We start from the raw sequence: 26859 nt of genomic DNA on the forward strand, positions 1-26859 counted from the left end.
AGTTGGGGGTGTAAGGGGCAGAGAGTTGGGGGTGTAAGGGGCAGAGAGTTGGGGGTGTAAAGGGCAGAGAGTTGGGGGTGTAAGGGGTGCAGAGAGTTGGGGGTGTAAGGGGCAGAGAGTTGGGGGTGTAAAGGGCAGAGAGTTGGGGGTGTAAGGGCAGAGAGTTGGGGGTGTAAAGGGCAGAGAGTTGGGGGTGTAAGGGCAGAGAGTTGGGGTGTAAGGGCAGAGAGTTGGGGGTGTAAGGGGCAGAGAGTTGGGGGTGTAAGGGCAGAGAGTTGGGGTGTAAGGGCAGAGAGTTGGGGGTGTAAGGGGCAGAGAGTTGGGGTGTAAGGGGCAGAGAGTTGGGGTGTAAGGGGCAGAGAGTTGGGGGTGTAAAGGGCAGAGAGTTGGGGGTGTAAGGGGCAGAGAGTTGGGGGTGTAAAGGGCAGAGAGTTGGGGGTGTAAGGGGGAGAGAGAGTTGGGGGTGTAAGGGGCAGAGAGTTGGGGGTGTAAGGGCAGAGAGTTGGGGGTGTAAGGGGCAGAGAGTTGGGGGTGTAAGGGCAGAGAGTTGGGGGTGTAAGGGCAGAGAGTTGGGGGTGTAAGGGGCAGAGAGTTGGGGGTGTAAGGGGCAGAGAGTTGGGGTGTAAGGGCAGAGAGTTGGGGGTGTAAAGGGGCAGAGAGTTGGGGGTGTAAGGGCAGAGAGTTGGGGGTGTAAAGGGCAGAGAGTTGGGGGTGTAAGGGGCAGAGAGTTGGGGTGTAAGGGGCAGAGAGTTGGGGGTGTAAAGGGCAGAGAGTTGGGGGTGTAAGGGCAGAGAGTTGGGGGTGTAAGGGCAGAGAGTTGGGGGTGTAAGGGGCAGAGAGTTGGGGGTGTAAAGGGGCAGAGAGTTGGGGGTGTAAGGGGCAGAGAGTTGGGGGTGTAAAGGGCAGAGAGTTGGGGGTGTAAGGGGCAGAGAGTTGGGGGTGTAAGGGGCAGAGAGTTGGGGGTGTAAGGGGCAGAGAGTTGGGGGTGTAAGGGGCAGAGAGTTGGGGGTGTAAGGGCAGAGAGTTGGGGGTGTAAAGGGCAGAGAGTTGGGGGTGTAAAGGGGCAGAGAGTTGGGGGTGTAAGGGGCAGAGAGTTGGGGGTGTAAGGGCAGAGAGTTGGGGGTGTAAGGGGCAGAGAGTTGGGGGTGTAAGGGGCAGAGAGTTGGGGGTGTAAGGGGCAGAGAGTTGGGGGTGTAAGGGGCAGAGAGTTGGGGGTGTAAGGGGCAGAGAGTTGGGGGTGTAAGGGGCAGAGAGTTGGGGGTGTAAGGGGCAGAGAGTTGGGGTGTAAGGGCAGAGAGTTGGGGGTGTAAGGGGCAGAGAGTTGGGGTGTAAGGGGCAGAGAGTTGGGGGTGTAAGGGGGCAGAGAGTTGGGGGTGTAAAGGGCAGAGAGTTGGGGGTGTAAAGGGCAGAGAGTTGGGGGTGTAAAGGGCAGAGAGTTGGGGGTGTAAGGGCAGAGAGTTGGGGGTGTAAAGGGCAGAGAGTTGGGGGTGTAAGGGGCAGAGAGTTGGGGGTGTAAGGGGCAGAGAGTTGGGGGTGTAAGGGGCAGAGAGTTGGGGGTGTAAGGGGCAGAGAGTTGGGGGTGTAAGGGGCAGAGAGTTGGGGGTGTAAGGGGCAGAGAGTTGGGGGTGTAAGGGGCAGAGAGTTGGGGGTGTAAAGGGGCAGAGAGTTGGGGGTGTAAGGGCAGAGAGTTGGGGGTGTAAGGGGCAGAGAGTTGGGGGTGTAAGGGGCAGAGAGTTGGGGTGTAAGGGCAGAGAGTTGGGGGTGTAAGGGGCAGAGAGTTGGGGGTGTAAGGGCAGAGAGTTGGGGGTGTAAGGGGCAGAGAGTTGGGGGTGTAAGGGGCAGAGAGTTGGGGGTGTAAGGGGAGAGAGAGTTGGGGGTGTAAGGGCAGAGAGTTGGGGGTGTAAGGGCAGAGAGTTGGGGGTGTAAAGGGCAGAGAGTTGGGGGTGTAAAGGGCAGAGAGTTGGGGGTGTAAGGGGCAGAGAGTTGGGGGTGTAAAGGGGCAGAGAGTTGGGGGTGTAAAGGGCAGAGAGTTGGGGTGTAAGGGGCAGAGAGTTGGGGTGTAAAGGGCAGAGAGTTGGGGGTGTAAGGGGCAGAGAGTTGGGGGTGTAAAGGGCAGAGAGTTGGGGGTGTAAGGGGGTGAGAGAGTTGGGGGTGTAAAGGGCAGAGAGTTGGGGGTGTAAAGGGCAGAGAGTTGGGGGTGTAAGGGCAGAGAGTTGGGGGTGTAAGGGGCAGAGAGTTGGGGGTGTAAGGGCAGAGAGTTGGGGGTGTAAGGGGGTGAGAGAGTTGGGGGTGTAAAGGGCAGAGAGTTGGGGTGTAAAGGGCAGAGAGTTGGGGGTGTAAGGGCAGAGAGTTGGGGTGTAAAGGGCAGAGAGTTGGGGGTGTAAGGGGCAGAGAGTTGGGGGTGTAAAGGGCAGAGAGTTGGGGGTGTAAAGGGGCAGAGAGTTGGGGGTGTAAGGGGCAGAGAGTTGGGGGTGTAAAGGGCAGAGAGTTGGGGGTGTAAAGGGGCAGAGAGTTGGGGGTGTAAGGGCAGAGAGTTGGGGGTGTAAGGGGCAGAGAGTTGGGGGTGTAAGGGGCAGAGAGTTGGGGTGTAAGGGGCAGAGAGTTGGGGGTGTAAAGGGCAGAGAGTTGGGGGTGTAAGGGCAGAGAGTTGGGGGTGTAAAGGGCAGAGAGTTGGGGGTGTAAGGGGCAGAGAGTTGGGGGTGTAAGGGGCAGAGAGTTGGGGTGTAAGGGGCAGAGAGTTGGGGGTGTAAGGGGGCAGAGAGTTGGGGGTGTAAGGGGCAGAGAGTTGGGGGTGTAAGGGGCAGAGAGTTGGGGGTGTAAAGGGGCAGAGAGTTGGGGGTGTAAAGGGCAGAGAGTTGGGGGTGTAAAGGGCAGAGAGTTGGGGGTGTAAAGGGGCAGAGAGTTGGGGGTGTAAGGGGGTGAGAGAGTTGGGGTGTAAAGGGCAGAGAGTTGGGGGTGTAAAGGGCAGAGAGTTGGGGGTGTAAAGGGCAGAGAGTTGGGGGTGTAAGGGGCAGAGAGTTGGGGGTGTAAGGGGCAGAGAGTTGGGGGTGTAAGGGGTGAGAGAGTTGGGGGTGTAAGGGGCAGAGAGTTGGGGGTGTAAGGGGCAGAGAGTTGGGGTGTAAAGGGGCAGAGAGTTGGGGGTGTAAAGGGCAGAGAGTTGGGGGTGTAAGGGGCAGAGAGTTGGGGGTGTAAAGGGCAGAGAGTTGGGGGTGTAAAGGGCAGAGAGTTGGGGGTGTAAAGGGCAGAGAGTTGGGGGTGTAAGGGGCAGAGAGTTGGGGGTGTAAAGGGCAGAGAGTTGGGGGTGTAAGGGGGCAGAGAGTTGGGGTGTAAAGGGCAGAGAGTTGGGGGTGTAAAGGGCAGAGAGTTGGGGGTGTAAGGGGCAGAGAGTTGGGGGTGTAAAGGGCAGAGAGTTGGGGGTGTAAGGGGTGAGAGAGTTGGGGGTGTAAAGGGCAGAGAGTTGGGGGTGTAAGGGCAGAGAGTTGGGGGTGTAAAGGGCAGAGAGTTGGGGTGTAAAGGGCAGAGAGTTGGGGGTGTAAAGGGCAGAGAGTTGGGGGTGTAAAGGGCAGAGAGTTGGGGGTGTAAAGGGCAGAGAGTTGGGGGTGTAAGGGCAGAGAGTTGGGGGTGTAAAGGGCAGAGAGTTGGGGGTGTAAGGGCAGAGAGTTGGGGGTGTAAGGGGCAGAGAGTTGGGGGTGTAAGGGGCAGAGAGTTGGGGGTGTAAGGGGGTGAGAGAGTTGGGGGTGTAAGGGGCAGAGAGTTGGGGTGTAAGGGGCAGAGAGTTGGGGGTGTAAGGGGCAGAGAGTTGGGGTGTAAAGGGCAGAGAGTTGGGGGTGTAAAGGGCAGAGAGTTGGGGGTGTAAAGGGCAGAGAGTTGGGGTGTAAAGGGCAGAGAGTTGGGGGTGTAAGGGCAGAGAGTTGGGGGTGTAAAGGGGCAGAGAGTTGGGGTGTAAGGGCAGAGAGTTGGGGGTGTAAGGGGCAGAGAGTTGGGGGTGTAAGGGGCAGAGAGTTGGGGGTGTAAGGGGCAGAGAGTTGGGGGTGTAAGGGGCAGAGAGTTGGGGTGTAAGGGGGTGAGAGAGTTGGGGGTGTAAGGGCAGAGAGTTGGGGGTGTAAGGGGCAGAGAGTTGGGGGTGTAAAGGGCAGAGAGTTGGGGGTGTAAAGGGCAGAGAGTTGGGGGTGTAAAGGGCAGAGAGTTGGGGGTGTAAAGGGCAGAGAGTTGGGGGTGTAAAGGGCAGAGAGTTGGGGGTGTAAAGGGCAGAGAGTTGGGGTGTAAAGGGCAGAGAGTTGGGGGTGTAAAGGGCAGAGAGTTGGGGGTGTAAGGGGCAGAGAGTTGGGGGTGTAAGGGGGGAGAGAGTTGGGGGTGTAAGGGGCAGAGAGTTGGGGGTGTAAAGGGCAGAGAGTTGGGGTGTAAAGGGCAGAGAGTTGGGGGTGTAAAGGGCAGAGAGTTGGGGGTGTAAAGGGGCAGAGAGTTGGGGGTGTAAGGGGGAGAGAGTTGGGGGTGTAAGGGCAGAGAGTTGGGGGTGTAAGGGGCAGAGAGTTGGGGGTGTAAGGGCAGAGAGTTGGGGGTGTAAGGGGCAGAGAGTTGGGGGTGTAAGGGCAGAGAGTTGGGGGTGTAAGGGGCAGAGAGTTGGGGGTGTAAAGGGCAGAGAGTTGGGGGTGTAAGGGGCAGAGAGTTGGGGGTGTAAAGGGCAGAGAGTTGGGGGTGTAAGGGGTGAGAGAGTTGGGGGTGTAAGGGCAGAGAGTTGGGGGTGTAAGGGGCAGAGAGTTGGGGGTGTAAGGGGCAGAGAGTTGGGGGTGTAAGGGCAGAGAGTTGGGGGTGTAAAGGGCAGAGAGTTGGGGGTGTAAGGGGTGAGAGAGTTGGGGGTGTAAAGGGCAGAGAGTTGGGGTGTAAAGGGCAGAGAGTTGGGGGTGTAAGGGCAGAGAGTTTGGGGTGTAAGGGGCAGAGAGTTGGGGGTGTAAGGGGCAGAGAGTTGGGGGTGTAAGGGGCAGAGAGTTGGGGGTGTAAGGGGCAGAGAGTTGGGGGTGTAAGGGGCAGAGAGTTGGGGGTGTAAGGGGCAGAGAGTTGGGGGTGTAAGGGGCAGAGAGTTGGGGGTGTAAAGGGCAGAGAGTTGGGGGTGTAAGGGGCAGAGAGTTGGGGGTGTAAGGGCAGAGAGTTGGGGGTGTAAGGGGCAGAGAGTTGGGGGTGTAAGGGCAGAGAGTTGGGGGTGTAAAGGGCAGAGAGTTGGGGTGTAAAGGGCAGAGAGTTGGGGGTGTAAGGGCAGAGAGTTGGGGGTGTAAGGGGCAGAGAGTTGGGGGTGTAAGGGGCAGAGAGTTGGGGTGTAAGGGGCAGAGAGTTGGGGGTGTAAGGGGCAGAGAGTTGGGGGTGTAAGGGGCAGAGAGTTGGGGGTGTAAAGGGCAGAGAGTTGGGGGTGTAAGGGCAGAGAGTTGGGGGTGTAAGAGGCAGAGAGTTGGGGGTGTAAGGGGCAGAGAGTTGGGGTGTAAGGGCAGAGAGTTGGGGGTGTAAGGGGGTGAGAGAGTTGGGGTGTAAAGGGCAGAGAGTTGGGGGTGTAAAGGGCAGAGAGTTGGGGGTGTAAAGGGCAGAGAGTTGGGGGTGTAAGGGCAGAGAGTTGGGGGTGTAAGGGCAGAGTTGGGGGTGTAAAGGGCAGAGAGTTGGGGTGTAAAGGGGCAGAGAGTTGGGGGTGTAAAGGGCAGAGAGTTGGGGGTGTAAGGGCAGAGAGTTGGGGGTGTAAGGGCAGAGAGTTGGGGGTGTAAGGGCAGAGAGTTGGGGGTGTAAGGGGCAGAGAGTTGGGGGTGTAAGGGGCAGAGAGTTGGGGTGTAAAGGGCAGAGAGTTGGGGTGTAAGGGGCAGAGAGTTGGGGGTGTAAGGGCAGAGAGTTGGGGGTGTAAGGGGCAGAGAGTTGGGGGTGTAAGGGGGTGAGAGAGTTGGGGGTGTAAGGGCTGAGAGTTGGGGGTGTAAAGGGCAGAGAGTTGGGGGTGTAAGGGCAGAGAGTTGGGGGTGTAAGGGGTGAGAGAGTTGGGGGTGTAAAGGGCAGAGAGTTGGGGGTGTAAGGGGTGAGAGAGTTGGGGGTGTAAAGGGTAGAGAGTTGGGGGTGTAAGGGCAGAGAGTTGGGGGTGTAAGGGCAGAGAGTTGGGGGTGTAAGGGGCAGAGAGTTGGGGGTGTAAGGGGCAGAGAGTTGGGGGTGTAAGGGGCAGAGAGTTGGGGGTGTAAAGGGCAGAGAGTTGGGGGTGTAAGGGGTGAGAGAGTTGGGGGTGTAAGGGCAGAGAGTTGGGGGTGTAAGGGGCAGAGAGTTGGGGGTGTAAGGGGGAGAGAGTTGGGGGTGTAAGGGGCAGAGAGTTGGGGGTGTAGGGGCAGAGAGTTGGGGGTGTAAGGGGGAGAGAGTTGGGGGTGTAAGGGGCAGAGAGTTGGGGGTGTAAGGGGCAGAGAGTTGGGGGTGTAAAGGGCAGAGAGTTGGGGGTGTAAGGGGCAGAGAGTTGGGGGTGTAAGGGGGTGAGAGAGTTGGGGGTGTAAGGGGGTGAGAGAGTTGGGGGTGTAAGGGGCAGAGAGTTGGGGGTGTAAGGGGCAGAGAGTTGGGGGTGTAAGGGGCAGAGAGTTGGGGGTGTAAGGGGCAGAGAGTTGGGGGTGTAAGGGGCAGAGAGTTGGGGGTGTAAAGGGCAGAGAGTTGGGGGTGTAAAGGGCAGAGAGTTGGGGGTGTAAAGGGCAGAGAGTTGGGGGTGTAAAGGGCAGAGAGTTGGGGGTGTAAGGGGGTGAGAGAGTTGGGGGTGTAAAGGGCAGAGAGTTGGGGGTGTAAGGGGCAGAGAGTTGGGGGTGTAAAGGGCAGAGAGTTGGGGGTGTAAGGGGCAGAGAGTTGGGGGTGTAAGGGGCAGAGAGTTGGGGGTGTAAGGGGCAGAGAGTTGGGGGTGTAAGGGGCAGAGAGTTGGGGGTGTAAGGGGCAGAGAGTTGGGGGTGTAAGGGGGTGAGAGAGTTGGGGGTGTAAAGGGCAGAGAGTTGGGGGTGTAAAGGGCAGAGAGTTGGGGGTGTAAGGGGCAGAGAGTTGGGGGTGTAAGGGGGTGAGAGAGTTGGGGGTGTAAAGGGCAGAGAGTTGGGGGTGTAAGGGGCAGAGAGTTGGGGGTGTAAGGGGGTGAGAGAGTTGGGGGTGTAAAGGGCAGAGAGTTGGGGGTGTAAAGGGCAGAGAGTTGGGGGTGTAAAGGGCAGAGAGTTGGGTGTGTAAAGGGCAGAGAGTTGGGGGTGTAAAGGGCAGAGAGTTGGGGGTGTAAAGGGCAGAGAGTTGGGGGTGTAAAGGGCAGAGAGTTGGGGGTGTAAAGGGCAGAGAGTTGGGGGTGTAAGGGGCAGAGAGTTGGGGGTGTAAGGGGCAGAGAGTTGGGGGTGTAAGGGGCAGAGAGTTGGGGGTGTAAAGGGCAGAGAGTTGGGGGTGTAAGGGGCAGAGAGTTGGGGGTGTAGAGGGCAGAGAGTTGGGGGTGTAAGGGGCAGAGAGTTGGGGGTGTAAGGGGCAGAGAGTTGGGGGTGTAAGGGGGTGAGAGAGTTGGGGGTGTAAAGGGCAGAGAGTTGGGGGTGTAAAGGGCAGAGAGTTGGGGGTGTAAGGGGCAGAGAGTTGGGGGTGTAAGGGGGTGAGAGAGTTGGGGGTGTAAAGGGCAGAGAGTTGGGGGTGTAAGGGGGTGAGAGAGTTGGGGGTGTAAAGGGCAGAGAGTTGGGGGTGTAAGGGGCAGAGAGTTGGGGGTGTAAGGGGCAGAGAGTTGGGGGTGTAAGGGGCAGAGAGTTGGGGGTGTAAGGGGCAGAGAGTTGGGGGTGTAAAGGGCAGAGAGTTGGGGGTGTAAGGGGGTGAGAGAGTTGGGGGTGTAAAGGGCAGAGAGTTGGGGGTGTAAGGGGCAGAGAGTTGGGGGTGTAAGGGGGTGAGAGAGTTGGGGGTGTAAGGGGCAGAGAGTTGGGGGTGTAAGGGGGTGAGAGAGTTGGGGGTGTAAGGGGCAGAGAGTTGGGGGTGTAAGGGGCAGAGAGTTGGGGGTGTAAGGGGCAGAGAGTTGGGGGTGTAAAGGGCAGAGAGTTGGGGGTGTAAGGGGCAGAGAGTTGGGGGTGTAAGGGGCAGAGAGTTGGGGGTTTAAGGGGGTGAGAGAGTTGGGGGTGTAAGGGGCAGAGAGTTGGGGGTGTAAGGGGGTGAGAGAGTTGGGGGTGTAAGGGGCAGAGAGTTGGGGGTGTAAGGGGCAGAGAGTTGGGGGTGTAAAGGGCAGAGAGTTGGGGGTGTAAGGGGCAGAGAGTTGGGGGTGTAAGGGGCAGAGAGTTGGGGGTTTAAGGGGGTGAGAGAGTTGGGGGTGTAAGGGGCAGAGAGTTGGGGGTGTAAGGGGCAGAGAGTTGGGGGTGTAAGGGGCAGAGAGTTGGGGGTGTAAGGGGCAGAGAGTTGGGGGTGTAAAGGGCACAAACTGAAAACTCTACATTCTTTTCAACTATTCTTTCTTAGAACGTAAAAGCAGCCAGGCAGATCTGCTCATTATTTTATTTTTTACAACAGCATGTGCAGAGGCGGCCGGAGCGCATGCGCAGAAGGATCCTCGGGCCTGCGGCGCATCGTACGTACGCAGAGGCCTCCGGCGCAGCACCAACACATGGGAGACGAAGAACACACACAGAGACACAGAGACACAGAGACACAGAGACACAGAGACACAGAGACACAGAGACACAGAGACACAGAGACACCCACAGAGACACCCACAGAGACACCCACAGAGACAGACACACACAGAGACAGAGACACCCACAGAGACACCCACAGAGACACAGAGACACCCACAGAGACAGAGACATACACAGAGACACAGAGACACCCACAGAGACAGACACACACAGAGACAGAGACACCCACAGAGACACAGAGACACCCACAGAGACACAGAGACACGCACAGAGACAGAGACATACACAGAGACACAGAGACACCCACAGAGACAGACACCCACAGAGACAGAGACACCCACAGAGACACAGAGACACCCACAGAGACACCCACAGAGACACAGAGACACCCACAGAGACACAGAGACACCCACAGAGACATAGAGATACACAGAGACAGAGACATACACAGAGACAGAGACATACACAGAGACACACAGACACCCACAGAGACACAGAGACACCCACAGAGACACCCACAGAGACACCCACAGAGACACAGAGACACCCACAGAGACAGAGACACACACAGAGACAGAGACACCCACAGAGACAGAGACACCCACAGAGACAGAGACACACACAGAGACAGAGACACACACAGAGACAGAGACACACACAGAGACAGAGACACACACAGAGACAGAGACACACACAGAGACAGAGATACAGAGACACCCACAGAGACACAGAGACACCCACAGAGACAGAGACACCCACAGACACAGAGACACCCACAGACACAGAGACACCCACAGACACACCCACAGACACAGAGAAACCCACAGACACAGAGACACCCACAGAGACACCCACAGAGACAGAGACACAGAGACACCCACAGATACAGAGACACAGAGACACCCACAGAGACAGAGACACAGAGACACCCACAGAGACAGAGACACAGAGACCCACAGAGACAGAGACACCCACAGAGACAGAGACACAGAGACACCCACAGAGACATCCACAGAGACACCCACAGAGACACAGAGACACCCACAGAGACACCCACAGAGACAGAGACACAGAGACACCCACAGAGACACCCAGACACCCACAGAGACAGAGACACAGAGACAGACAGGCAGAGACACACACACACACAGAGACAGGCAGAGACACAGAGACAGGCAGAGACACAGAGACAGGCAGAGACACACACACACAGAGACATGCAGACACACACACACAGAGACACAGAGACAGACAGGCAGAGACACACACACACAGAGACAGGCAGACACACAGAGACACACACACAGACACACACACACACACACACAGAGAGGAATTCACAGTTAGTATACATATAGAAGTGCACATAGCTAGAACAGGGGGGAGGGGCCGAGCCGAACTTCTTTGCTTTTGTCACTGAAATTGGGTTTTGATTTAAAAACATCACCATCACAAATACAATTTCTGTGACAAAAGACAAATAAGTTTCACTTTAAATGCGCGTGCTCAGCGCACACACACTTTTTTTAAACATTAACTGCCACTTTGAGGGAAAAAAAGGTAATTTCTCCGCTCGGAGACTCCGCAGGTTAGATAATTACACAAATACATTGGATTGGTTATTTATGTATATAAACCAAATGCAAACAGTGTGGGGCGGATTAGGACGGGACAAATGCGGATCCAGGGGCATCTTTAATTTAGCAGACATTAAACTTACAATCCCATATATTCGGTCAGGTGAATTTGTTAGGGGCCTCCGATTGGGGGAGCGTTTGTCAATCAAGTATTTTCTTTACCCTTATCCCACCCCGTCCTTATTAGAGAACCAATGAAGTGAAGGGGAAGTGGGGGCTTTGCCTGTACAAGTGCTTGCTTAACACAGTGACATCACACAGTGACATCACACAGTGACATCACACGAAAGGGAGCAGCCAGAGGAAATCAAACCCCTCCCAGGTCTCACTGAGAAAACAAATACGATACGGTCCGATAGATGAGACTCCCTTAAACATGACCCTGGAATTAGTTCACTTCGGCCCTACTGGGTATTGCCCCTTTAAGGCGCATGGAAAGGCAGGTCACAGTTTGTATATTCTCTTACCTGATTCTATTTTATTTAATATGTTCCGGGCGCATTTTAGGAAAGCTTCTTCCACATTCTCTCCCGTCAGCGCACTCGTTTCTAAAAACATCAGCTCTGAGAAACACACGCACAAGACAGAGATTTGTGAGTCTTTTTTAAGCTATGTAACCCAGTGATGTTACCCTCTCCGACGCTGCTAAAACAGTGGCTTTCCACGTGTCATCTGTGGGACCATTGCATTTTACAGCTCACTAGTTTCCTGGAGAAAAATGTGGTACTAGCAGATACTTTTACTCTGCAAGGCCTAATGTTTTCCATGTAACCATTCAAAAAGGTTAGCACATGCTATGTTGTAATGAGATATATATATATATATATATATATATATATATATATATATATATATATATAGCAACTGTAAATATTCCTGTATATTCATCTGCATGTCTTAGACAGGTCTGCAACCCTGTCTTTCACCATTATCGCCCAGCACACAGCACTTCCACTGCAGCAAGAGATTCTGGGAAATGACATGCAAATGAGCACACAATGTCACCTTTTATCTCATGCTCACATTACATGAGCAACCCTTAGTCAATGCATGCTGCTTTAAACACAGCTTTTAAGCAAGGACTTGGGAGATGCAAAGTCAGTTAACCCACTCACAGTGGATATATATATAGATATATATATACACACACATACATACATATACACCCACACACAGAAAGGTGTTAGTTTATTTTCGGTCAGCTCTGTGTGCATCACTTTATGTATATGTACATCTGTGTGTGTGTGTGTGTGTGTGTGTGTGTGTGTGTGTATCTGTATCGAAGTTAATCTGCTCTGTATGTATCATTGTATGTATATGTGCATCTAAGTCAAATCTTGTGTGTATCAGTGTGTATATGAGTCACTCTGCTGTGTGTGTATATCTGTCAGTGTGCTCTATGTGTATCAGAGTATATATGTGTGTGTATCTGTGTCAGTGTGCTCTGTGCGTATCAGTGTATTTATGTGTGTATCTGAATCAGTCTGCTCTGTGTAGCAGTGTATACGTGTGTTTTTAGGAATCAGTCTGCTGTGTGTATCAGTGTAATATGTGTTTTTATGAGTCAGTGCTCTTTGTGTATCAGTGTATGTATCTGAATCAGTTTGCTCTATTTGTACTGCATGTGTGTATCTGAATCAGTCTGTTCTGTGTGTAGCAGTGTGTGTGTCAGTTTGCTCTGTGTATTTCAGTGCATATGAGTCAGTGTGTATCAATGTATTTGTGTATCAGTGTGAAGCAGCAAATACATATGTGTATCTGAGTCAGTGTGTGTACTGTATGTGTATGTGTACCCTAGTCAGTCTGCTCTGTGTGCATCAGTATTTGCATAAGCATCAGTCATTCTGCTGTCTATCAGTGTATTTGTGTGTGTATTGGAATCAGTCTGCTGTGCCTATGAGTGTATTTACATGTTTGGCTTTCAGTATCATCTTTATATCGATGATACCCAAATGTTCCTCACGTCCCCTGACCCTCTCCTCCTCTCACCTATCCGTGTCACCAACTGTCTCTCAGCAATCTCATCCTGGATGTCCCGCCTTTACCTGAAGCTTAACATGTCAACAGAACAAATATTCTTTCCTCCTTCCACTGCCACCCCCTACACCCAAACTCTCCCTCAGTCAATACAGCAATCTCATCAACATCTCAAGCCTGCTGTCTAGGGGACATCTTCGACTCTGATCTCCCTTCCCTCACAAAGTCCTGCCATCTACTCCTCCGAAATATTGCCAGATATGCCCTTTTCTCACTCATGGTGCAACTAAAATCCTAATTCACTCACTCATCCTATCCCGCCTTAACTACTGCAACTTTCGCCTAGTTGGTATTCCCCTTATTCACCTATCCCAGGGGTAGGCAACCTGCGGCAACGGAGCCGCATGAGGCTCTTTCCGCTGCTACTTGCGGCTCTGTGCAGGTTGCCGACCCCCAGCTCCTGCCTATCTCCCTTATTATCCTGGCGATGGCTGCGGGGGAGGGCGGCAGGTGCTGGTCAGGCCTCTTCTGGCCGCCAGGCCCAATGTCTCCCCCGCTGCTTGCCTGTCTGTCTCAGTCTTGTGCGACTCGCTTTCTCTCAGTTCTATGTTTTCTGTGACCCTGTCCTGTTATAGGGGTGCCTCAGCAACTGAGCCCTGTGGTTAGGGGTGCCGAGAGAAAAAAAAAAAGGTTGAAAACTACGGGTCTAGACCAAACTCCACCCTAACACCCACAACATCCACACCCCAAACCTTATTGGGACCAGCTGTACAGCTGGACCATACTCCATCCTGCAATGAGCAGCCACTTTACCAACTGTACCACATTCCCTCTAGACTGTAAGCTCTAACGAGCAGAGTCCTCGTTACCGTTTTGTATCTGTGCATGTTTGTCCATATTTGTATGTAACGGTTTATGTAATGATCAAATCCTTGTACCGCGCAGCAGGATATGTTGGCGCTTTACAAATAAACGATACTAAGTGTGTCGGTGTACGAGTCAGTCTGCTCTAGACCCATCAGTTTGTGTGTCTATAAATGCATTTATATTGGACATGGGTCCTAGTGAGTCATTCTATTCAGAGTTGCGTCACTTCTCCCATCTCACCGTTCTCCTGTGCGAAACGCGAGGCCTCCAGGAATGTCACCTCGCGGTCTGCGTCCAAGTCCTTCTTGTTCCCGCACAGGATGATGACAATGTTCGGACTTGCCAGCGTCCTGGCGTCCGTTAGCCAGTTGGTCAGAGCGTTGTAGGTCTCGCGGCTGCCAGGGTGAGAAGGGAGAGGTGGGTGGGATTGTGGGCGAGATCCTATTCACAAACACGTGGGATGGGGGGGATTCACTTTACCTTTAATGGGGCTGTCCTTCCTAGGAATGGAGTGTGCTAATGGCCGTGACATGGTTACATGGTTACATCTGGGTGATTGATGCAAATTTTACCAAAATCTGACATTGTTTTAAAGCTTTTTTTTATTTATTTTTTAAAGTCGGTTTGTAAACACGGAGAGCTGAAACTCGGGAGGGGTTTGATTTCCTCTGGCTGCTCCATTTTGTCTGATGTCCCTGTGTGTTTGCTCAACAAGAGTTTACACAGGCAAAGCCCCCCTCACTTATCTTTATTGGCTCTCTGATAAGGAATCAAACAGAAAAATAGGAATCAAGAACATGCAACTTGGGATGCCCCTAATACAAGGAGACGTGAATAAAAAGCGATGCAAGCATGGGTGCTACAGGCAGGACACCTAGTCAGGGTGCTACAGGCAGGACACCTAGTCAGGGTGCTACAGGCAGGACGCCTAGTCAGGGTGCTACAGGCAGGAAACCTAGTCAGGGTGCTACAGGCAGGACACCTAGTCAGGGTGCTACAGGCAGGACACCTAGTCAGGGTGCTACAGGCAGGACACCTAGTCAGGGTGCTACAGGCAGGACGCCTAGTCAGGGTGCTACAGGCAGGAAACCTAGTCAGGGTGCTACAGGCAGGACACCTAGTCAGGGTGCTACAGGCAGGACGCCTAGTCAGGGTGCTACAGGCAGGAAACCTAGTCAGGGTGCTACAGGCAGGAAACCTAGTCAGGGTGCTACAGGCAGGACACCTAGTCAGGGTGCTACAGACAGGACACCTAGTCAGGGCGCTACAGGCAGGACACCTAGTCAGGGCGCTACAGGCAGGAAACCTAGTCAGGGTGCTACAGGCAGGACACCTAGTCAGGGTGCTACAGGCAGGACACCTAGTCGGGGTGCTACAGGCAGGAAACCTAGTCAGGGCGCTACAGGCAGGACACCTAGTCAGGGTGCTACAGGCAGGACACCTAGTCGGGGCGCTACAGGCAGGACACCTAGTCAGGGTGCTACAGGCAGGACACCTAATCAGGGTGCTACAGGCAGGACACCTAGTCGGGGTGCTACAGGCAGGAAACCTAGTCAGGGTGCTACAGGCAGGACACCTAGTCAGGGTGCTACAGGCAGGACACCTAGTCAGGGTGCTACAGGCAGGACACCTAGTCAGGGTGCTACAGGCAGGACACCTAGTCAGGGTGCTACAGGCAGGACACCTAGTCGGGGCGCTACAGGCAGGACACCTAGTCGGGGCGCTACAGGCAGGACACCTAGTCAGGGTGCTACAGGCAGGACACCTAATCAGGGTGCTACAGGCAGGACACCTAGTCGGGGTGCTACAGGCAGGAAACCTAGTCAGGGTGCTACAGGCAGGACACCTAGTCAGGGTGCTACAGGCAGGACACCTAGTCAGGGTGCTACAGGCAGGACACCTAGTCAGGGTGCTACAGGCAGGACACCTAGTCAGGGTGCTACAGGCAGGACACCTAGTCAGGGTGCTACAGGCAGGACACCTAGTCAGGGTGCTACAGGCAGGACACCTAGTCAGGGTGCTACAGGCAGGACACCTAGTCAGGGCGCTACAGGCAGGACACCTAGTCGGGGCGCTACAGGCAGGACACCTAGTCAGGGTGCTACAGGCAGGACACCTAATCAGGGTGCTACAGGCAGGACACCTAGTCGGGGTGCTACAGGCAGGAAACCTAGTCAGGGTGCTACAGGCAGGACACCTAGTCAGGGTGCTACAGGCAGGACACCTAGTCAGGGTGCTACAGGCAGGACACCTAGTCAGGGTGCTACAGGCAGGACACCTAGTCAGGGCGCTACAGGCAGGACACCTAGTCGGGGTGCTACAGGCAGGACACCTAGTCAGGGTGCTACAGGCAGGACACCTAGTCAGGGCGCTACAGGCAGGACACCTAGTCGGGGTGCTACAGGCAGGACACCTAGTCAGGGTGCTACAGGCAGGACACCTAGTCGGGGCGCTACAGGCAGGACACCTAGTCAGGGTGCTACAGGCAGGACACCTAATCAGGGTGCTACAGGCAGGACACCTAGTCGGGGTGCTACAGGCAGGACACCTAGTCAGGGTGCTACAGGCATTACACCCAGTCAGGGCGCTACAGGCAGGACACCTAGTCAGGGTGCTACAGGCAGGACACCTAGTCAGGGCGCTACAGGCAGGACACCTAGTCAGGGTGCTACAGGCAGGACACCTAGTCGGGGTGCTACAGGCAGGACACCTAATCAGGGTGCTACAGGCAGGACACCTAGTCAGGGTGCTACAGGCAGGACACCTAATCAGGGTGCTACAGGCAGGACACCTAGTCAGGGTGCTACAGGCAGGACACCTAATCAGGGTGCTACAGGCAGGACACCTAGTCGGGGTGCTACAGGCAGGACACCTAATCAGGGTGCTACAGGCAGGACACCTAGTCAGGGTGCTACAGGCAGGACACCTAGTCAGGGTGCTACAGGCAGGACACCTAGTCGGGGTGCTACAGGCAGGACACCTAGTCAGGGTGCTACAGGCAGGACACCTAGTCAGGGCGCTACAGGCAGGACACCTAGTCGGGGTGCTACAGGCAGGACACCTAATCAGGGTGCTACAGGCAGGACACCTAGTCGGGGTGCTACAGGCAGGACACCTAGTCAGGGTGCTACAGGCAGGACACCTAGTCAGGGCGCTACAGGCAGGACACCTAGTCAGGGCGCTACAGGCAGGACACCTAGTCAGGGCGCTACAGGCAGGACACCTAGTCGGGGCGCTACAGGCAGGACACCTAGTCGGGGCGCTACAGGCAGGACACCTAGTCGGGGCGCTACAGGCAGGACACCTAGTCGGGGCGCTACAGGCAGGACACCTAGTCAGGGCGCTACAGACAGGACACCTAGTCAGGGCGCTACAGGCAGGACACCTAGTCAGGGCGCTACAGGCAGGACACCTAGTCAGGGTGCTACAGGCAGGACACCTAGTCAGGGCGCTACAGGCAGGACACCTAGTCGGGGCGCTACAGGCAGGACACCTAGTCAGGGCGCTACAGGCAGGACACCTAGTCGGGGCGCTACAGGCAGGACACCTAGTCAGGGCGCTACAGGCAGGACCCTAGTCAGGGTGCTACAGGCAGGACACCTAGTCAGGGCGCTACAGGCAGGACACCTAGTCAGGGCGCTACAGGCAGGACACCTAGTCAGGGCGCTACAGGCAGGACACCTAGTCAGGGCGCTACAGGCAGGACACCTAGTCAGGGCGCTACAGGCAGGACACCTAGTCAGGGCGCTACAGGCAGGACACCTAGTCAGGGCGCTACAGGCAGGACACCTAGTCAGGGCGCTACAGGCAGGACACCTAGTCAGGGCCCTACAGGCAGGACACCTAGTCGGGGTGCTACAGGCAGGACACCTAGTCGGGGTGCTAAAGGCAGGACACCTAGTCAGGGTGCTACAGGCAGGACACCTAGTCGGGGTGCTACAGGCAGGACACCTAGTCGGGGTGCTACAGGCAGGACACCTAGTCGGGGTGCTACAGGCAGGACACCTAGTCAGGGTGCTACAGGCAGGACACCTAGTCGGGGCGCTACAGGCAGGACACCTAGTCGGGGTGCTACAGGCAGGACACCTAGTCGGGGTGCTACAGGCAGGACACCTAGTCAGGGTGCTACAGGCAGGACACCTAGTCGGGGCGCTACAGGCAGGACACCTAATCAGGGTGCTACAGGCAGGACACCTAGTCAGGGTGCTACAGGCAGGACACCTAATCAGGGTGCTACAGGCAGGACACCTAGTCAGGGTGCTACAGGCAGGACACCTAATCAGGGTGCTACAGGCAGGACACCTAGTCGGGGTGCTACAGGCAGGACACCTAATCAGGGTGCTACAGGCAGGACACCTAGTCAGGGTGCTACAGGCAGGACACCTAATCAGGGTGCTACAGGCAGGACACCTAGTCGGGGTGCTACAGGCAGGACACCTAGTCAGGGTGCTACAGGCAGGACACCTAGTCAGGGCGCTACAGGCAGGACACCTAGTCAGGGTGCTACAGGCAGGACACCTAGTCAGGGCGCTACAGGCAGGACACCTAGTCGGGGCGCTACAGGCAGGACACCTAGTCGGGGCGCTACAGGCAGGACACCTAGTCGGGGCGCTACAGGCAGGACACCTAGTCAGGGCGCTACAGACAGGACACCTAGTCAGGGCGCTACAGGCAGGACACCTAGTCAGGGCGCTACAGGCAGGACACCTAGTCAGGGTGCTACAGGCAGGACACCAAGTCAGGGCGCTACAGGCAGGACACCTAGTCGGGGCGCTACAGGCAGGACACCTAGTCAGGGCGCTACAGGCAGGACACCTAGTCGGGGCGCTACAGGCAGGACACCTAGTCAGGGCGCTACAGGCAGGACCCTAGTCAGGGTGCTACAGGCAGGACACCTAGTCAGGGCGCTACAGGCAGGACACCTAGTCAGGGCGCTACAGGCAGGACACCTAGTCAGGGCGCTACAGGCAGGACACCTAGTCAGGGCGCTACAGGCAGGACACCTAGTCAGGGCGCTACAGGCAGGACACCTAGTCAGGGCGCTACAGGCAGGACACCTAGTCAGGGCGCTACAGGCAGGACACCTAGTCAGGGCCCTACAGGCAGGACACCTAGTCGGGGTGCTACAGGCAGGACACCTAGTCGGGGTGCTAAAGGCAGGACACCTAGTCGGGGTGCTACAGGCAGGACACCTAGTCAGGGCGCTACAGACAGGACACCTAGTCAGGGCGCTACAGACAGGACACCTAGTCAGGGTGCTACAGGCAGGACACCTAGTCAGGGTGCTACAGGCAGGACACCTAGTCAGGGTGCTACAGGCAGGACACCTAGTCAGGGTGCTGGCAGAAATATTCAGATCTCTGTGACTATTTTAGTCATTAAATGACTTCTTTGCATGAACCTTTTTGCATCTTGTTTTTGTGTGCACGGCTTCCCCCATTTGCTCTCTGATAAGGACCCAGTGGGACTAGGGTGAAAAAAACACATTTGACAAAAACGCTCCAATTTAGAGGCCCTGAAGTAATGCGGCTTTCAGAGAAACAAAAGCACACCAATGTTACATTGGTTTAAAGCAGCATTTCATTCAAAAGCCCATAGTGTGTGTGTGTGTGTGTGTGTGTGTATATAAAGAAAAGAGGAGAGAGCGCACGCCCAATAGCGTAAAAAGGTAACAATTTATTGGAATTGGGGAGGGGAGAGGGGAGGGATAAGAATCGCACGCACAAGATGACAAATACAAATGCGCAGTCGTGAAATCATATATCACCGCCAAGCTGCAATGTCCACCGCAGTCCAAAGATGAAACCCACAGGAAGGATGGTAATCCGTGTTGACAGTCATTGAAGGGTTGCTTGAACGCAAAATATAGCTCTTTTGTTGATGTCTGACAGCTCGGCTAGGTGTCTCACAAGACTCAGGAAAGCACACGGTCTGTAAAAGAAGTTTCCCCTTTGAAAAAGTCGCTGTTGCGACGAAACGCGTCAGGGACGTCATTACGCAATTACGTCACGACACTACGTCATCACGGAAGTGCGCGATCAGGTCGGGTCGCACTAGACATTTTTACAGACCGTGTGCTTTCCCGAGTCAACACGGATTACCATCCTTCCTGTGGATTTCATCTTTGGACTGCGGTGGACATTGCAGCTTGGCGGTGATATATGATTTCACGACTGCGCATTTGTATTTGTCATCTTGTGAGTGCGATTCTTATCCCTCCCCTCCCCCCTCCCCAATTCCAAGAAATTGTTACCTTTTTACGCTATGGGGCGTGCGCTCTCTCCTCTTTTCTACAGGTTCCACTGGATGTGGTTCATCCAATTGAGAGCAGCCAGAAGTTCCCCTTCTACTGGATACAACTACTTATATATTCTGGACTTCATATTGGGACTGGATATATATATATATATATATATATATATATATATATATATATATATATATATATATATATATATATATATATATATATATATATACACACACATTTTATTATATGTTTCACTTTATTTCTTCTTTTTACTAGCTGTTTATTTAGTTATTGTGTTATTATAAGTTGTTATCATATATAGCATTTACATTTGTGGTGGTTATCACCTATATTTGTTCACGTGTTATCACACAATATTTCTCTTGGTTTACACTTTAGTATATTAACCACACAATCACTGGCGCTACTTTCTTTGTTGTGTGTGTGTGTGTGTGTGTGTGTGTGTGTGTGTGTGTGTGTGTGTGTGTGTGTGTGTGTGTGTGTGTGTGTAGATAGATTTCTGGGGCCCCTACTCTTCTCAGTGTTCGTTAATGATCTTCCCACAGCTTGTAAGGAAGCCTCAATACACATGTATGCAGATGACACAATCCTGTATGCACACAGCCATAGCCTCTCTGACCTTCAACACATACTTCAGTCTGACTTTTTGAGACTCGAAAACTGGATTTCCCAAAACAAACTGTTTTTAAACACTGACAAGACTGTAACAATGGTATTTGGGACCAAGACTAAATTTGTAAAGCTTCCAGTGACTGAGCTCCTGATTAGAACCAACGCTAAAACCACCCTAACACCTGTCACTAGTTTTAAATACCTGGGCTTATGGTTTGACTCCCACTTAACATTCGGGATGCACATTGATACCCTGACAACCAAGACCTATGCCAAACTAGGGGTACTTTACAGGAACAAATCCTCCCTAAGTCTCCTGGTCAGAAAGCGTATTGCACAGCAGATGCTAATGCCAATTATTGACTATGGAGACATAGTATATGGCTCGGCTCCTCAAACCCACCTTAGCAAACTTGACACCCTCTACAATTCAATTTGTCGTTTTGTTCTCCAATGCAACTACAACACACATCACTGCGAAATGCTCAAAGAACTAGATTGGTCATCACTAGAGTCTAGGCGCAAAGTTCACCTTTCCTGTCTCACCCTCAAATACTTTCTGGGCAAGCTACCCAGCTACCTGAACAAGCTCCTCACCCCTACCACATGCAGTACCTATCACCTGAGATCAGACTCCAAAAGACTATTCATGGTCCCAAGACTCAACAAAGTATCCGGACGTTCCTCCTTCTCCTTCCGTGCACCCCAAAACTGGAACAACCTACCAGAGACTCTCATATCCACCACCAGCTTAAGTTCTTTCAAATCTAAGGCTGTCTCACACTTTAATCTGGTCTGTAACTGTTTCATAAGCTCATAATATATATTTTCTTTAACTGTGCACGCAATGTCTTGTATATAAATGTATACCTTGTTCATTTATGTAACTGTATTTGTAACCATGTATTATTTGTTTTACTCTGTGCCCAGGACATACTTGAAAACGAGAGGTAACTCTCAATGTATTACTTCCTGGTAAAATATTTTATAAATAAATAAATAAATAAATATATATATATCTCTGTTGTGTCATTTCAAATAGTGCATTTTTTTCTTATGTTGCCCTTTTTAATGCTCGTTAATGTATTAACCGTCCTTGGGTTGCTACAGCAACCATTACATTGCAAAGCATGGTGTCTCCCTCCCACACTGCAGAGCATCTCGGACTGTATAAGGCCGTGTCAGTTTTTGATTGCTCACTTAATTTTAAAGGGCCATCCACTCCTAAGACTAAAGTGACAACGGCAGCAACATTTGTATCCCTCAGAGTTCCCTATAACGCGGCTACAATGTCCTGAGAGCCGGCACGCTAGGGGCCCCGTGACATGGTAACTACGCCAGGCCCCTTTGCTCCTTTTCTAGGAGACCTTGTGAAACGGGAGAAAGTGCTCCTTCACTGCACTGAACAATCCCAGCAAAGGTGGCGGAGGCCAAGGCCGCGATTATAGTCGGCACGACAGCGTGTGCGATATCGCGCACTGCGCAGACAAACTGGAGCAGCCATATCAGGCCGGCCGCAGTGCGCGTGGGCGCGATGACGAGCGACCGTGCAGCAGATTTTACAAACGACAATTATTTTTTTTCCGCGCGGCGGCAGCGTCACGTGAACGGTTCAGCCAATGAGGGCAAACCAGCCTGGTGACGCGTCCGCCACGCCTTCCCAATCGTTCCATCGCAGTGCATCCATCATTCGGGCGTCAGGCGCGCACACAACGCCACGCGCTCCGTCGCGCCCCTGTTATAATCGCGGCCTAATACAGTAAGGAAAATCAAAACTGCTTGGAACAGAAACAAGGGGATCGAAAATATCAAAGAAACCAGAGGGTCTGAGGCTGTATAGCGGGCAGCGAAGGAGCAGGCCCGGAGGGTTCAAGTGGTTCTTATACGCCGTCAAATTCCTTGCTTCGTTATTATAGCATTTGGGTTGTTGCGAGTTAAAGGGTTTTAAAATAGAGCCTTTAACAGTGTTATTTTAATAGCAGTACAATACAACTTTGCAGGTACAAGGAGTGCTTGCCCTGAAGAGCTTACAATCAAATGTTGGAGTAAAAGGCACGGGGACACTGCGACTTGCCCAAGGTCATCAGTAGCTGACACTGGGATTCAAACCCTGATCACCCACTTCAAAAGGCAGTGACATTACCCCTCAGCTACCCCGTTAGCGCCGCCCTGCTGTCCCCAATCCCCCCTTTCTGTTGCTCACACAGGCAGCTTCCAGGTTACCTCCCGCCTGTGTGACAAGGGCTGGTGAGCAGGCTCAGCTCCTGCCTGCCTTGTGTACTTACTCACCTGGCAATGTCATACACCAAGAGTGCTCCAGCAGCGCCTCTGTAGTAACTGCGGGTTACAGATCTGATAGGGGGAGGAATGGGAGGCGTTAGCACACATTCAATCAGTTTGTTTTCCGAACCGGTGTTAAAGCGGCAGTCCCACCTGCTCGCTTTTTCTTACACACCTGACCCGGAGAGATGTGACGCCCTAACATCTGGGCAGCCTCTGGCGCCCGGGATACCGGCACCGGCCAAGAATACTTGTCCAGTGGTCACAATATAGCCATGCGGTCAGGCATATTCCGGGCGCCAACAGACACTTGCAACGACTTTGGGGTATTGCTACTTTCTCTTGGCAACCCTGTGGCCATATTAGTCTTTCTTTTTCACCAGATACTACCAAAAAAATGTAAAGTCTATTTGATCGACAGCCGCGGTGTCCCCAGGACCAGCTTCAAACATGGGTGAGCAGGAAATCTTTCAGAGATAAAAATAAGCACCGACCTCACATGGTTAGACCAATGTGACTGCCAAACCGAACACAAGCGGGGGTGGTTACCAGAGCTTAGTGGCAAGGCTCGGCTCAGAGAGAACAGGACTGGGGAGTGCAAGCTGCTACTCCATGGGGTGGCTAACTCCAGTCCTCAAGTGCCACCAACAGGTCAGGTTTTAAGGATATCCCTACTCCAGCACAGGTGGTGCAATCAATGACCGAGCCACCTGTGCTGAAGCAGGGATATTCTTAAAACCTGACCTGTTGGTGGACATTGAGGACTGCAGTTGACCACTATTGTGGAACTGAAGAGAGAGTCTCCAAAAAGGCACCTCTTGTTAGTGTGCACGCTTAAATTGGTGTATAGTGGGGAACAGTTGAACAGAAACCCTTCTATTCAGTCAGAGTAGTAAATAGGACTAAAACATAACATTTATTACGTTCTACAAATAATATAATTGGTAAATAGAAATTATTAAAATCGAAAGAGGGGGAGGGAAGAATGTTATATACTGTGAGGGAACTGCTATTACTAGGATCTGTTATAGGGATCACCCTAGGGGCAGCAGTGTATTTAGCTTGCTTTAGATGCAGACCCCAGGATAGAGCTTCAGGAAAAACTGGAGTGATCTCACAGAACTTATGTGTTAGGTCACAGTTATTCTGAAGAGCGCACTCGCTTGAGAAAGCTTTTGTAAGGGTGAAACGTACGCCGGGATTGGTTGCGAGTGACGTCAGACGTCACGGGGGGGGTAGGGAGGGGGCGCTGCTTCATACTCGGAGTCAGGAAGTGTATTGTACACCAGGGGTGGCCATACATTTGAGGCTGCGCCCCCCTGCCTGCTCCTCTCACTGCTCGCGCCCCCCTTACCTCTAAGGTCGGCGTCAAATGTTGCCATGTCAATGTGTTGTCAATGTGACGTGACCCTGCAGCGACATTTTCCGCCGCGTTGCCATGGCGACGGGCTGCAAATTACGCCGCGGGTCATGTGACGTCACATGGCGCTGCGTTGCCAATGCGACGCTTCACACCAGCCGCCTGAACCTCGATGAGTTCAGTTTCAGAGACTTCACGCGATCCGCCGGCATTTCATTTCAATGCCTTGGGGAAGAGCGCAGGGCCTCTGCAACCGCCCGCGCCCCCAAGAAAACCCCCCAGTTTGCGCACCCCTGTTGTACACCATGAGTAAAGCAACTAGATACTCACTATCTATTCTCAAGGCTAGTAAAGATATAAATATGTATTATTTATATACTTTAACCAACTTATCATCCACCTTGATAGTTCTGGAAATCCTAGCAAAAATGGTACTCTACTAAATCAACAGGGCATTATTGTGCTAATACTCGCAGAGAGGGGTGCTGAGCAAGTACACCGGGTGTAAAAGGCCTGATCTGCTGCCAGCCCTGTTTAGTATTAAAAAAGCTCATACAGCATAGGACTACTACAAAAATATCAATAAACAGATCAATATACCTCCTCCCTTCAGAATAACTGAGACCTAACAAACAAGTTCTTCACTCCAGTTTTTCCTGAAGCACTATCCTGGGATCTGCATCTAAACAATACTAAATACACTGCTGCCCCTAGGGTGATCCCTAGTAATAACCATTCCCTCACAGTGATACCATTCTCCCCTCCCCCTCTTTCGATTTTAATCATTTCTATGCACCAATTATATTATTTGTATAACTTAATAAATGTTATGTTTTAATTATATTCATTAATCTGACTGAATAGAAGGGTTTCTGTTCAACTGTTCCCCACTATACACCAATTTAAGAGTGCACACTAACAAGAGGTGTCTTTGGAGACTCTCTCTCCAGTTCCACACTATTGTTCTACCTTTTTCCTCTGTGTTGCACCTAGAGCGGTCTATCCCCCTCCCCAATTACTGCAGTTGACCACCCCTGACCTAAAGGCCTCCAGGAAGGGAGCACAGGGATACATAAGGTGCAGAATGGAAGCATTTATCCATGCTCTGAAACTGGAGGGTTGGGGCCTTTAACTGAGAGGGTGCACGGAACAGCCCCACAGTGAAAGTGGGGAGGTTGACCCCTCCCCCCACACCCCACACTTTTCAATGTGTTGGTGGCTCATCTGGCACTCAAGGGGGTTAATACAATGGCAAAATTGAAGACTGAGCCACCTGTGCTGAAGCACCAATATTCCCAATACTTGGTCTGTTGGTGATGACTTTGCCAACAAAGAACAGAGCAGGGCTAACAATTTCCCTGTGGCTTTGAGAACTGACAAACAGTCTGATCGCTGAAAGACATTAGATAAAGATGGTAAAAAGACCCCAAAGCTCCTTGGCTTGTGGATTGTACCTGAATCTTTCCTGCCCGGCAGTGTCCCAGATCTGCAACTTTACGGACTTTCCGCCGACATTTACAATTCTGGAGCCAAACTCCACTCCGATTGTGTGGTTGGAGTCTTGTTTAACTAGAAATGCAAGTTTTGGATGCAATGGTGAGAAGGGACAGAAGGGACCCATGGGAAGGGACAGAGCAGAGACCTGTGGACTGTATAGTCTGATCTTCCCACTGCTGGGTGACACAGACAGAAGGGACCCAAGAAGTCTTCCCCACCCACAGCAGGGTGACACAGTGACACAGACAGAATTGACCTCTGTCCAATGGAGTCTGCCCCTCCCACTACAGTGACACAAGCAGAAAGTTCCCATAGGACACGTCCCTCCCTCCGCTGGGTGACATTATTGTGATTTATAATTATTAATAGGCTGAAGGAGTAAAGACACTGACCCTGCAAACAAAGAAACTGAGTTTGAAGCAGGGGACCCTGGTTCAAATCCTGGTGTCAGCTCCTTGTAACCTTGGGCAAGTCACTTTATCTCCCTGTGCCTCAGGCACCACAATTAGATTGTAAGCTGTATGGGACAGGGACTCATTGTGCCTGCAAAATTATATGTACAGCGCTACGTGCACTGTCAGTGCCATAGAAGCAAGAAATACTATTATAATAAAAACAGAGATGTGACACTTACATTTGCTCTCAATAAACTGGTGCAGAAGGCAGGATTTTCCTGTCCCAGCGCTGCCAATCACTAAGAACTTAAACAAGAAGTCTGAAACGAGAAAGAAACAACCCCATAGATTGTATACATACGAGATATGGGTCATGAAGTCTTCGTATAAAGAGTGTATCAGTCCTTTTAATATATGTGGTGAGCGTTGGAGAAAAGCAGAGTGAAACGCTCAGCTCCAAACATTCACCCGATAGTCACTGTCACCCTGCAGGCAGAGGGACAGACTTGATGGGACATAGGTCCTTTCTTCCTGTGACTGTGCAGTGGGAGAGACAGACTTGATAGTTCATCAAACCCATACGTGTCACCCAGGCAGAAAAACTCAATGGGCCATAAGTCCCCTCTAGCCACTGTCGCCCTAGAGTGGAAGGGACAGACACTGGTGCCTTAAATCCCTTAGCAGGGGGACAGACTGATGTCAGGGGGACAGACTGATGTCAGGGGGACAGACTGCTTGGCTCTGTCCCCTTGCAGGTAGTGAAACAAACTCAACAGGTCATATGTCTCTTTCTGTATCACCCTAATAAAAAAACATTGGGCGCTCTTATAAATACAATAATTATCCAAAATGATAAAGAATAATAACACGTATTCACATTTAAAGATGATATTAAAGGGGGACAGGGGGAGGGCCACAAGAGACAGGGGGAGGGCCACAAGAGACAGGGGGAGGGCCACAAGAGACAGGGGGAGGGCCACAAGAGACAGGGGGAGGGCCACAAGAGACAGGGGGAGGGACACGAGACGGGCACGACGACAAAAGACTGATTCTGATCCTATAACTGCACTAGAGATATCAGAATAGATATATAGCAACAAAATTTCCAATAGCAACATGACATATAGCACCTATCGAAATATACAAAACATATAGATATATTCCATCTGTAGAAGACATGAGAACAAAAACAGGGGTAAGGACACTTACAAACAATAGCGAGCATAATTTGGTAACCTACGTGTCCGACTCAATAACTTGCCAGATACGGCTAAATCAGAAAATGTCTGATAAAACACACCCAGCAATTGCTGAAGGGGATCCACGACATGATTCATACAATAAATTA

General features: G+C 52.5%; 1 protein-coding gene across 1 annotated transcript in view; it reads right to left on the bottom strand.

Annotated features, from left to right (window-relative positions):
* RAB4B (RAB4B, member RAS oncogene family) overlaps positions 1–26859 on the bottom strand; it is a 52545-nt gene that overhangs the window by 20999 nt on the left and 4687 nt on the right. Inside the window, exons 2-6 of the mRNA XM_075606948.1 lie at positions 25751–25831; positions 25074–25188; positions 22269–22331; positions 13337–13491; positions 10720–10815 (exon numbers count right to left, since the gene is read on the bottom strand). Of these exons, the coding sequence (XP_075463063.1) occupies positions 10720–10815; positions 13337–13491; positions 22269–22331; positions 25074–25188; positions 25751–25831 (510 nt within the window). The remainder of the gene's footprint in view (positions 1–10719; positions 10816–13336; positions 13492–22268; positions 22332–25073; positions 25189–25750; positions 25832–26859) is intronic.

Source organism: Ascaphus truei, chromosome 7, assembly GCF_040206685.1.
Source record: "Ascaphus truei isolate aAscTru1 chromosome 7, aAscTru1.hap1, whole genome shotgun sequence".
Lineage (NCBI taxonomy): Eukaryota > Metazoa > Chordata > Amphibia > Anura > Ascaphidae > Ascaphus > Ascaphus truei.